This window comes from Rutidosis leptorrhynchoides, chromosome 11 (genome assembly GCF_046630445.1).
Source record: "Rutidosis leptorrhynchoides isolate AG116_Rl617_1_P2 chromosome 11, CSIRO_AGI_Rlap_v1, whole genome shotgun sequence".
In the NCBI taxonomy this organism is placed as follows: domain Eukaryota; kingdom Viridiplantae; phylum Streptophyta; class Magnoliopsida; order Asterales; family Asteraceae; genus Rutidosis; species Rutidosis leptorrhynchoides.
In genome coordinates this window covers 377,716,253-377,728,489 of record NC_092343.1, presented here as the reverse complement: position 1 = coordinate 377,728,489, position 12,237 = coordinate 377,716,253, and the positions used below count along the sequence as shown (strand labels likewise).

The window sequence follows — 12,237 nt, the reverse complement described above, 5'->3', positions numbered from 1 at the left end:
CCATGTGCCAAACACCTATCTCTGTGATTTTATTGAAGAAGATGTCTCTCAAGCAATTGATGAGTTCTTAGGGTTGTGGGGCATTTTAATGCTTTATATATTATTATTTTTTGGGAAGAAGGCTTGGATCAATCACTTTATTCGTTTTTTATTGGGCTCCCGAGCAATATATACATTGGGCCTATTAAAAAGACAGGTGCTTATGTCCAGTTATCAAGTGGGCCAAGTATTCGAGTGGCTCATAAGCCCAGTCATCGTTAGGATTGGTGTTTCCTGGAAGCATGTTCTTGTTTAGAAGTCAGGAGCTTCTTTTGTTGTGTTGTTCTTTCAATTTCTGTCTTATTTTTATTTTATTTTTTTTTGGCTCAATAGCCTCTTTCATTGTAATGTTGCTAATCATCATCGTTTTGATGATGGTTTTTTAATATATTTCATTTTCTCGCCGAAAAAAAAATTATTTGGATCAATAAATAATTACTCCGTATCAAGTTTAAACTTTATTACTATCTTATGTGTAATGAAATTGTGTAATCGTGATACTTCTATCACGCTTAAAAAAATTGACTAAAAATTAGTATATATTTTATAAAATCTTCAAACAATATACATTTTTTAAAAAAAAGTTAACAATATACACCATTAAGTCACACATCATTTTGGTCTAAAGTGAATGTCCTGCTGAAAAAACAAATCTCGGCCGAGAACAAACAACTAGATATCACTGTAGCAACTCTTGAAACACTCATCAGAGTGAAGGGGAAGGATGGCAATAAAGGTAATTGGTGGAGACGAGAATAGGGCGAATAGGAGAATCACGCATTAGGAGACGGCTAGCTGGAAAACCACATCGTCGGAATAATTAAACCGATGACCAACAAACACAACCAACTGAAAAAATCAGAAAAGAAGTTGCAAACTAACAAGATCTGGTAAAGACAACAGAAAACTTTTTGTTTATAGACGACGGAAACCGACAACTAGCTAAAAACTCTCAAACCAGCTACCACTTGCAAAAATGGGAGCAGATCTCCTAAATCGTTGCATTCAAAAATGATGACGTAAAGAGAGTATATGACATCATGCACTCGTGGATTTTGTGACATTTTTAATTGGCTATCTTGTATTTCTAATAAGTTGTTTATTCGTTGGCATGTCGTTTTTGCTGGTATTGACTCAGTGGACAACCCACAAAATTTTGTTTTTTCAATGACAATTACTCCGTAGTAAATGAGTGACTAGATAATGGAACTTAACCTTTTGCACAACTCAAATACAAAAGGTTAATATATATTAAACTAAAAGGGCTTGTTAGTTTAATCAAGAGGCAAATTATGCAATTTTAATAAACAAAATGCAACATTCGTGCATTTCTTTTCTTGGCCGCTCATCTTGTAGACTTCTATCATCATTGTCATGGCTGGTAATAAAACAAAACATGAAATAAATCCAAACATTAAAAATGAAAAGAAGAATCTTGTGTGTAATAAAAAACTAAAAATATAAAATTAAATAATACTCGTATTACCTCGTATAAAGTGAACAACAACACACATTCATCTTCTTCATCATCAACAAAAAAAAAAAAAAAAATGGCTAAACCACAAAAATCTGCAAACTCCTACAACCCAAACACCGGAATGTACATGTCACCACGCCCACCAATTTCCCTCCCAAAATCCCCCACAACTTCAATCGTCAATTTCCTCTTCCGTGATCTTCGCACTCATTCCAATTTTCCCGCCTTAATTGACCCCAAATCAAATCAAACCCTAACTTTCACTCAACTCAAAAATTCAATCACACATTTCGCACACACTCTACATTACCAATTCAACATCACAAAAAACGACGTCGTTTTCATCTTCTCTCCAAACTCCATCCTCTTCCCTATCGCCTTCTTCGCCGTCACCTCCATCGGCGCCGTCGCAACAACCGCCAATCCGCTCTACACCGTCGCCGAACTCACTCACCAAATCGCCGATTCGAAACCTAAATTAATCATTACAGTTGACCAGTTACGTTCAAAAGTTAACGGATTCAATTTACCTGTCATTAATTTAAACGATCTTGTAACAAAACCTAGAAATGTAACTGAACTATCGCACTTAACGGAATCGGTATCGCAAAACGACGTCGCAGCAATACTGTATTCCTCCGGTACAACTGGATTAAGTAAAGGAGTTGTGTTGACTCACAAGAGTATAATTGCGACGTCGTTAATGGTGACGGCGGATCAGGAGTTTTACAATGAAGGAAGGAGTGTGTTTTTGTGTGTGGTGCCATTGTTTCATGTAATGGGATTGATAACGTTCACGTATTCGCAGTTGCAGAGAGGTAACGCGACTGTTGTGATGGAGAGGTTTGAGATTGAAAAAGCGTTGGTTGCGATTGAGAGGTTTAAGGTGACGCATCTTTATACTGCGCCGCCTGTTGTTGTAGCGTTGGTGAAGGCGAAGGAGAGTGTGGGAAGGTACGATACGCGGTCGTTGGTTGAGATTGGATCGGGTGCTGCACCATTAGGGAAAGATGTTATGGATGAATGTGCTAAAGTTTTTCCACAAGCTAAGATCTTTCAGGTTAATCATTTGAATTATTACTTGTAATACGCACATACGATGATGCGAAATATATATTTAGTTGTATTGATTGATTGATATGAGGTGGCAAATTGTTTAGGAACAAATTTGTGTGATTGTGTTAGTCTAACAGATGAAAAATAGTACTGCTAGGTGGTTGCTGCTATATATAAGGAGCTTGGTGCTAAAGTTAGGCAACATTATCTATATTGCGGCTCAATGAGATTCGTTTAGAGGGAATATGTCTTTCTTAATCATGATTAGCATAAAATATTGATTACTAATGACGCAAAAAATTGAACATTGATCAACAATCTGCTGTAATTGTCTCTTGAATAAACATTGAAACCTTACAATATAGTTTTATTTGCTTAAAATATGTATATGTAATATGTATTATATTTTGATAGGGGTATGGGATGACAGAAACAGGTGGAATTATTTCGATTGAGAATACAAGGGTAGGATCTCGCCATTCAGGTTCATCTGGATCACTTTGTCCTGGAATGGAATCTAAAATTATACATATAGAAACATTAAAGCCTCTTCCCCCAAATCAACTGGGGGAAATATGGCTTCGTGGTCCAAATTTGATGAAAGGTAATTTTTTGATTATCATCATTTATTTTGTACGTTCGACTCTATTAATCAAAGAATGTATGAATGACAATTATTTGATATGCTTTGTATGTGCATACAGAATATTATAATAATAAAGAAGCCACAGAGCAGACCATAGACAAGCAAGGTTGGTTGCACACAGGTGATCTTGGTTATTTTGATGATGAAGGACGAATATATGTTGTAGATCGATTGAAAGAGCTCATAAAGTATAAAGGATATCAGGTGATTTCATCTTGGTTATTTTAATTTTCTTGATTTAACTTGTTTGAGCTCTAGATTGACCCATTTCATATGTAAATGGGTCGAAAGTGTGACCTTAAGTCAAACTATCATCTTTCTCATAAATGTTTATTGCTTAAGAAAAAACAATCTGGAAGGTTAGTCTAATAATAACAAAATAAACATTGCATAAAAATAATATCATTTAAATTTGTAACTTCTTCTTCAGGTGGCACCTGCAGAACTTGAAGGTCTCCTAGTTACTCACCCTGAAATCATGGATGCTGCAGTCATCCCGTTAGTTCTTTACCTGGTTTTTTCTTAAAAAAAAAAAAAAAAAAAAAAAAAAAATCATTATATAGCAAAACATAAAACATCGTATACCTGTCTACATTATCACCAAACAGGTAAAAAAAAATCATATATATTTGATTTTTCAGATATCCTGATGATGAAGCTGGTGAAATTCCAATGGCGTATGTTGTACGTAAACCTGGGAGCTTACTTACTGGCAAACAGGTTCAAGATTTTATCGCCAAACAGGTACAAAAACTACATAAAATACGAACTAGGTTGCTAATGAACATAGGAAAAAAAAGTATATCTTTTATATTTGAATTGTAATTGTATATATATGTAAGTCCTCTTCCTTATTTTGTCAGGTTGCACCGTTTAAGAGAATAAGAAAGGTAGCATTTATTGACATGATTCCAAAATCAGCTGCAGGAAAGATTTTAAGGAGGGAACTTGGGCAGAAAGGTCAATCTAAACTCTGAAGATTACAATGTCATAAGTACTCATATGACATTATTATTATTATTGCATCTCTAATCATTAATGGTGAAATAATAAGCTTCAGAAATCTATGGGAACAGCCACATATGTTATGTAACCATCATGTTAAATGATCGGCTTGATCGTTCATGTAAAACCCTGGAGGAATAGTTGGATATGTCTTATAGTCCCACTGTGATTTGTACAATTTTTGTATCAAAATTTGTAACTTCATGTTGAATCTAGAAGCATGGTGAGTTAAAAGAGCACATGTTTGTTATGGCAACAAGTTATAGTTGGTGCCCACAATTATGTAGCAAAGTATGACTGATCCTTGCCTAGCTCCAACAACAAGCCTCCAACTTTGACAATTTAACCATCATCCTCTAGTATAAACGAGGTATGGTGGCAGCCAGATGTTGCTACTTTTGCGTTGTTGCATTTGTCATTTGGTATACAACCTAAACTCACTTTTACCGCCATATCGCCATTGTTCCACAATAACTGTGCGGTTTTGCAGCCGCAATCTACGAAAACATAGCGTACGGACACGAGTTTGCAACTGAGGCATAGATCACCGAAGCCACTATCCTCGCAAACACTCACAAGTTTATATCCGTCTTACCGGACGGATACAAAGCATTTGTGGGCGAACGAGAAGTGCAACTCTCGGGGGGGCAAAAGCATTGTGCGGCAATCGCACGAGCCTTTTTAAGGAAGCCGAGATCATGTTACTAGAAGAGGCCACAAGTGCACTAGATGCAGAATTCGAATGCATTTAAGAAGGGTTCAAATGTGTTTAGGGGACAAACAACGACAGTTGCAGCACCATATGTTGGTATGTTTTAGTTGTCTAGTTTATATTGTTTATGGTATGAACAGAGTAACCATTGTACTACTTAAACAAAATATGATCATATATACAAACGAGTATATGGTTTTTCTATAAATCTATGCAGATTTTGAGGCGTGCAAAATGTGCAATTGCACATTACTCGAAATTTAAATGGGCTCAAAGATATAACTCAAAATATATTCTATGGCCCATTTATTTATAATGTTTAAACAACAATAACAACAACAACAACAACAAAACCCAATACCACATAAGTGGTGTATGGAGGAGGTGTGATGTAGACAATCATTCTCCTATCCGAGAATAAAGACAAGTGATTTCTCCACCCAGAGTGAAAACACTCTCAAAAGTAGAGAAAGTCATCCCTCCCTCTATTTGACTAATAGAGAGATTGCTTCCGAGTGGACCTCCGGCCAATAAGTAGGAAAAAAAATTTAAAAAATAAAATATAATTGAAACGCCATGAAAATGGTAAAATCAAATTTCCATGAATTTTAAATCATGCCTGAAATTAATTTATGCTCTAAATATCACATTTTTTGGTATTATTGATCTTATTCTTATATAAATAATGAAAAACTTTCGTAAAGAAAGAGCTCAATTTTGCTTATTGAACGGAGCCCTTAAAATTAACCGGACGGATCTAAGACACAAAAATTGTAATTATTTTAGTGTGTTCTAGTTTATCTAAAGACTATTAATAGTGAACTTAAGGCGATCTCAAACCATGAGCTTGACTCGCATCCAAACTCAAAGCTTGAAGACTGACTCGTACTCGCTTAGAGTTTTCATTTTCAGATTCAAGCTCGATCATACTTTATACTTTACTCGATTCGACTAAATTATGTAGTAAAACTATGTATGCTGATGTATATAACCATAGCGGTCAGGGTGCTCTTACAAGAAGTTTAGGCTCAAACCTTATTAGCAGTGTATCATGAGGTAGCCATAAAAAGGGTTGAAACGATCATGAATAACTTGATTAAAGTGTGTATGTCTAAGTAAAAGTATCCATCATCTCCAAAGAGTCTAAAAGGAAAAAAATTCTTATCCATTTATCATTAGTTCTTTTAAAAGTTGACTAGCCTGACTGATGTCAGTTGTCATGTCAGGCCTAACTTGTTGAGTCAGAAAAAGTGAGGAGTGGTGACCTATGTCAGTTGGACATGTCAGTTTATATTTTAATTATTATTTTTATGATTTTAAATATAACATAAATTAATAAAAATAACTTTCATTAAAAAAAAATTACATTTCCTAAGAAAATAAAAAAACATTACAATTCCTAAAAATTAAAAAAAAAAACATTACGATTCCTAAAAAAAAAGAAAAACATTACCAACCTAAAATTAAAAATAAAAACATTTACAAGTCCTAAAAATTAACTCGTCCGATCGAGCCTTTCACGGGGTTTTAGGACTATTGTATCCCTCATCACTCTCGTCGTGCGGGTAGTGAGGACGTGGGCGCCGGATGAATTCTCGGGACCATATGTGGATACAATACAAGTCGATAGACTCGTCGTTGAGTTTTGCTTTCCCGACTAGTTCTTCACATTCTTGTTCAGTCGTGAGAAACTCAAAGGTTTGAGTTTCTGAAACAATGTACATAAAATTCGAGGCCTCGAAGTCGACATGCTCTCGTATGTAGTTGAACAAACGCCCTGTGTCCCACCCGTTAACGTCGAGGGACTTGAACGGAGTACATTGCGAGTTGGAATACGATTTTCAATCCTCGCTGAGCTCCCCACCGTGGTAAACATTTAACTGAACATTGCAAGAATTCATTTTTTTTTTTTTTTTGTATACTCGTGAGTTTGGTGAAGGAAGTGTGTATATGATTGAAGGGGTTGCATGTATATATATAGATAAAGTGGGTATAAAAAAAAAAAAAAACAATAGCCGTTGAATTGCGTCGCATACGCGACTGACCGAGGTGGAACGCAGGAAAGCGACGGAAGTGGGGAGTGGGACGATGGGCGGAGGGACGAAAGGGAAACAGGGTACCACTCCTGGTGCTCTAAGACCATTTGTATCGGGGGTTCCACAACCCCGTTGAATCCGACATGTCCACCCCAAAACGCCGGAGGCTCGCCGTATCGCGGCGTTGCCGGCCAAGATTTTCCAGGCGTTTTGGTTGCTGCAACGTGAGGTCCAACGGCCCGTTTGGCCACGTGGCGGTTTGGTGTTGGGGGAAAAAATTGAGCCGTTGGGGGATGTAGCCGTTAGTAAAAAAAAAAAAAATTATATATATATATACATACTCTATTAAATCATTTCACACACAAAACAATCTTTCTTTCTATATTTCTTTTATCATTTAAAAAATAACAAACAATGGAAAATGCATGCAAAATGTTTGATTTTATCATTGATGATTCCGACGATGAAAAGGTGGTTAATTTTGTTAAAAGTTTAACAGAAGAAGAGGTGGAGGGAGAAGCGAGTAGTTCACGAGTCCCTCGAACACGGGTTTATATAGCAAAGGGATCGGTAAGATGCGGCTGTGAGGTTATACAATGATTATTTTTCGGAAACACTCGTGTATCCGGAAAAAAAATTCAAACGACATTTTCGAATGAGTCGTGAATTATTTCTTCGAATCATCGAAGGTATATCTAACTTTAATAGTACAAATATTCCCGATTATTTTTTGTATTTTAGGGAACGTCCAGACGCAGTTGGTAGTCAAAGTTTGACGATCCTACAAAAGTGCACCGCGGCCATACGTCAAATGGCGTATGAAACTACACCAGATATGTTTGACGAATATATAAAAATTGGTGAGAAAACGGCTGCTTTATGTCTAGATAATTTTTGTAGATGCTGATGTGTCAAGACGTAACCTTTAAAATGTAGACAATATGCTCAATAATTAATACATAATACAGGCAACTAAACCCGATCATGCATTAACTAGCAAGTAAATTGACCAGTTCAAACCACAGGGAGAAGTTTGTTTTAAGGACTTTATAACGATCAATTATTCTAAATGGGGGTTTGTGTTTGAAGTTGTATTTTTGTTTAACGAAACAGTAAATAAATATAATGAATAACAAGAATGAGAATGTGGTGTTTTTCTCTATGCTTGATAAATGACAGGGATTGTTCTTTTATAATTAAAACCGTTATGTAATAGTTACGGATATCGCTCATAATATATATATTTGACATACATTTTAATAGCGATATCTTCTCGCTTTATCTAATATTCGAATGAAATAAGTGTACTTTTGGTACTTGGTTGAGTGAAATTGGTTTTAGGTGTTACTAACGGAATTTGGTGGTTTTGAGCTCGATTTGGTGATTTATATGTTAAAGAATGAAAGGATAGTGAATAATGTGATAACTGACAAGAATTGAAGAAAAAAAGATGGTGTCAAACATGATTTCGCGGATTGTAACGCACCCGCAAAGCGCGATATGCCCATGAAGTGGTAAAAAAACGTGAACTACTAATTTTATACGCGAAAATTAAATGCTCAAATCTCTGTCAAGAATTTCGCATATGGATCATTCAACTCGTGACAAGGGAAGTTAATAAAATAAGCTAGCGACATGTTTAAATATGGGCCGGACTGCGTTGGTGAAAAATAAAAGGAAGACGTGGGCCTGGAAGTTTTGTTTGAAAATATCACACCGACCCTTGTGTTGAATATATATATCCATACAATCTATCTCTGGACGTACACAATTTTTAGATTAGGTTTTAGTTATCATTATTATTATACTAGCCTTTAAGAGCCCGTGCGTTGCACGGCGACGCTTAATCAAACAAACGGGAGACGTACAAGTTATTTTAATTGACGTTATGAAAAATAGTCGGAAATCTATTCTTGTAGATAAAGGTGTATCCATGCTCATTGTATGTATCGTAATGCCTCAAAGATAAATTACAGAATACCATATTGGTTAAGGCAAGCTTACTCGATATTCTTGATCACTAAATGCATCAACTGCTCTCGCTCTTGTTGATGGCCATCAATTGATGCTCCATTACAGGCTTCAATTAGATTATAAGTAGCTGCATTAAAAATATGAAACATGGATTTATATCTACATAAGTAGAGACCAAACTTACTACATAATATAATACATAACAACATAATAACAACAAATATTCAATTATGACCTGATATGTTTGTTATGTAATCAATTAGTTATATCCGTCTAATTCTTATATATCGAGAAAGAGACCTGACTACTTTTATAAATATGTAAAAACAAAGAAAAAATACCAGCCCATATGCTTGGCAGCTAGTCCAATCTGCGCCACGACCAAGAATAGTTTGAATAACAGTTTGATGGATAATAAGTATTATTCTTTATTACTTCGAGATGTCTAATAACTATCTAATCCATTCAAGCAATGTAATGGATAATTATTGTACAGTTTGCATATCATAAGTATTATTCTTATTATTTTGAGATGTCTAATAACTATCTAATCCATTCAAGCAATGTGATGGATAATTTTTAGCCCAAGATTTAAAAAAATAATCAACAAACCAGTAAAAAAGACATGTAAGAAACTAAAATAAAACGTCACCAACCTTCTGGTATTTCTTCATCCTCATTGATATCATCACTACAGTGATAGGAATCCATGTTATCCTAAAAAAGCAAGTAATATAGAAAAACTTCATCACGAATTACATTTATGAAATAAATGTTTGTGGTAACAGTAGTTCTAACTAAATTCACAGACATGTACTTCCAAGATCAAAACCATAAACATTCATATATGCATAATCACATATAAATAATTAATTATAATCCTTTAGCATAACAAAACAAAAGGCACCATAACTGTGTAAGCATAGTATCACCATAACCGTGTAAGTGAAGTATGTAAGCATTTATAACTAAAAGTATAACCATGTAAGCATAGTATGTAAAGTATGACAGATGTGCCTATCTAATTAATCGTATAACTAAAAAATTGCCAATCCATGAGAAAACGTTAAGAGCAATAAAAAGTACATACTCATTTTCAATTCCAAGGCTTCTCACCTTATCACTTGTAGTTTTGTTCTCTTGCCATGCTAAAAACTGGAACATGGTTTAGCATTCATAACTATTATTGTGTATCACTTTATTACTTGTAATCACTTTGTTATTTTGTTTGTGCTAATTAAATGTTTAACTGAAGGTATATTATGATTAGTAAGTAACGATGAGGATATTTAAAATATGTTTATATAATAAAAAGGCAACGATGTTTATGTATAGAAAATTTTAATGATGATAGATAGATGTGTGTACACATGGAGATTAGTTATATGGATTTAATCTTAAGAGTGTATGGCAACCTTTTATCCATTTACACCAAAAAACACCATTCAAACCATTTATTGTGTTATTGTATCAATATTTAGCCTATTTAGGCTTAAAACTACCTTGTAAGTAGCTTGAAATGATACCGAAAGATCAATAAAAAACAATTAATTTGTTTTATTTAACCTAAAGTTTAACTTTAAAAAAGGATACTGAACAATAAAAGGAAACCAACCAAGAATACTCACAGTGAAAGTTGACGTGAAAGTGTATCCTATAAGAGAAGCAACCGTTCCAACTAACAGCTCACCTTGAAATGAGAGGGATTTTATTTAACAAAAAAATGATTTGTTGTATGTTACATTAGAAACTGTAGATGATAGTATGAAAACATAGCAAACAGAAGTTTTAATTAGCTTACAAGCTTCTACTAAAGTTGATTATTCATTGTTGACACTAGATTGTTTCTAAAATTTAGGGCAGTATGTTCACCTTTTCCAAGTGGAATCTTTTAATATGTGCCTAATGTCTTAGGTTCTTAACTAATATAATATATGTATTATTCATGATTGTTCATTCCACATCCTTTGAAACCAAGAAGGTATAATGTAGCTGATGACTTATGATGTTTTGATACCTAATTGCTTTTTATAACCTATGTTTTGTGGCTTAGGCATTTGAATACAAACAGCTGTTGCAAGACTACAACAGAGATGTTCGCCAAGCTACTCATGATACAATGGCTAATCTCGTTAGCGCTCTCGGGTTAGATCTAATCTTACTCATGACTTTCATTTGATTATTTTTGTAAAATATAATTAACAAATAAGCTATATGAAACTTTTAAAATAAATTCATTGCTTTCTTTATTCATACAGGAGAGATTTGGCTTTGCATTTGACGTCTTTAATGGGGCCATGTTGGTTTTCTCAGTTTGATCCAGTCTATGAAGTTTCCCAAGCAGAAAGTCTTGTGGTAATTGTTTATTATAAATTTATTTTTTTATCTTATTCTTATGAGACTGCAGGTTATTTCATCATCTTTGTTAGCGTTGGCTACGCTACTCGATATATTGACAAGTGAAAAACAGGGTTCAGAACCTGAAAATAAGCACGCCATTAAATGAAGATCATCCGCCATATCACACGCAGAGAAGTTATTATCTATTCATAAATGTTTTCAAGATTTTCTAAAATCGTGGAGGTTGACACAGTGGCTGACAATTTGGGAGTCCTGGCCTCATATAGGCAATCATAGGCCACCTCTCATTGCCGTTTCCCTTGGAGAGGTAGAAGTTGGGTCGAAACGATGTTAGTAGCCACCTCTCATTGCCGTTTACTCTCTCCGCACCTGAACACATTAACAAACACTTAATATGCTTGCAATACAGGTTCAAACAAATATTATCTACATCATAGCTGCTGCACAAACACTTGAGAGTTCATCATTCAAGAATAAAACCGATCACGATTTCAATCAAATGCATAAGAGAACTATAGATTTCTACAACTGTATCTTTAGAATTGAAACCGTTAAATTCCTTTCCATCTTTCCAAAGTAAATATTCAAAATTATACTTGAATATATACATATACATATACATATACATATACATATACATATACATATACATATACATATACATATACATATACATATACATATGTAAGACATTAAACATAACATAAAAAAAAACTAATAATTAACTAAACACCAATACACTATTGATCAAAATACACAGATTACCTTGAGAGGCATGTCATCAATTCATTATGTGATTATAACAAAAACAACATGATTTAACAAAGATTACCTCGTCATTAATTTGTGAGAAATATACATGACAACCTTCGCACTGATTTGTTCGAGTCTCGCTGCAAAATTGTATAATCTTGGAGATTGTTGGTCGATT

At 34.4% G+C, this 12,237-nt stretch overlaps 1 protein-coding gene across 1 annotated transcript; it reads left to right on the top strand.

Moving 5' to 3' along the window:
* Window positions 1-1,605: 1,605 nt before the first annotated feature.
* On the top strand, window positions 1,606-4,195 carry LOC139875972 (probable CoA ligase CCL7). The gene is made up of 6 exons (XM_071863268.1): window positions 1,606-2,576; window positions 2,987-3,176; window positions 3,277-3,422; window positions 3,649-3,716; window positions 3,860-3,962; window positions 4,082-4,195. Exons 1-6 carry the CDS (start codon window positions 1,638-1,640, stop codon window positions 4,193-4,195), a joined length of 1,560 nt encoding a protein of 519 aa, XP_071719369.1. The 5' UTR covers window positions 1,606-1,637.
* The last annotated feature ends 8,042 nt before the right edge of the window (window positions 4,196-12,237 follow it).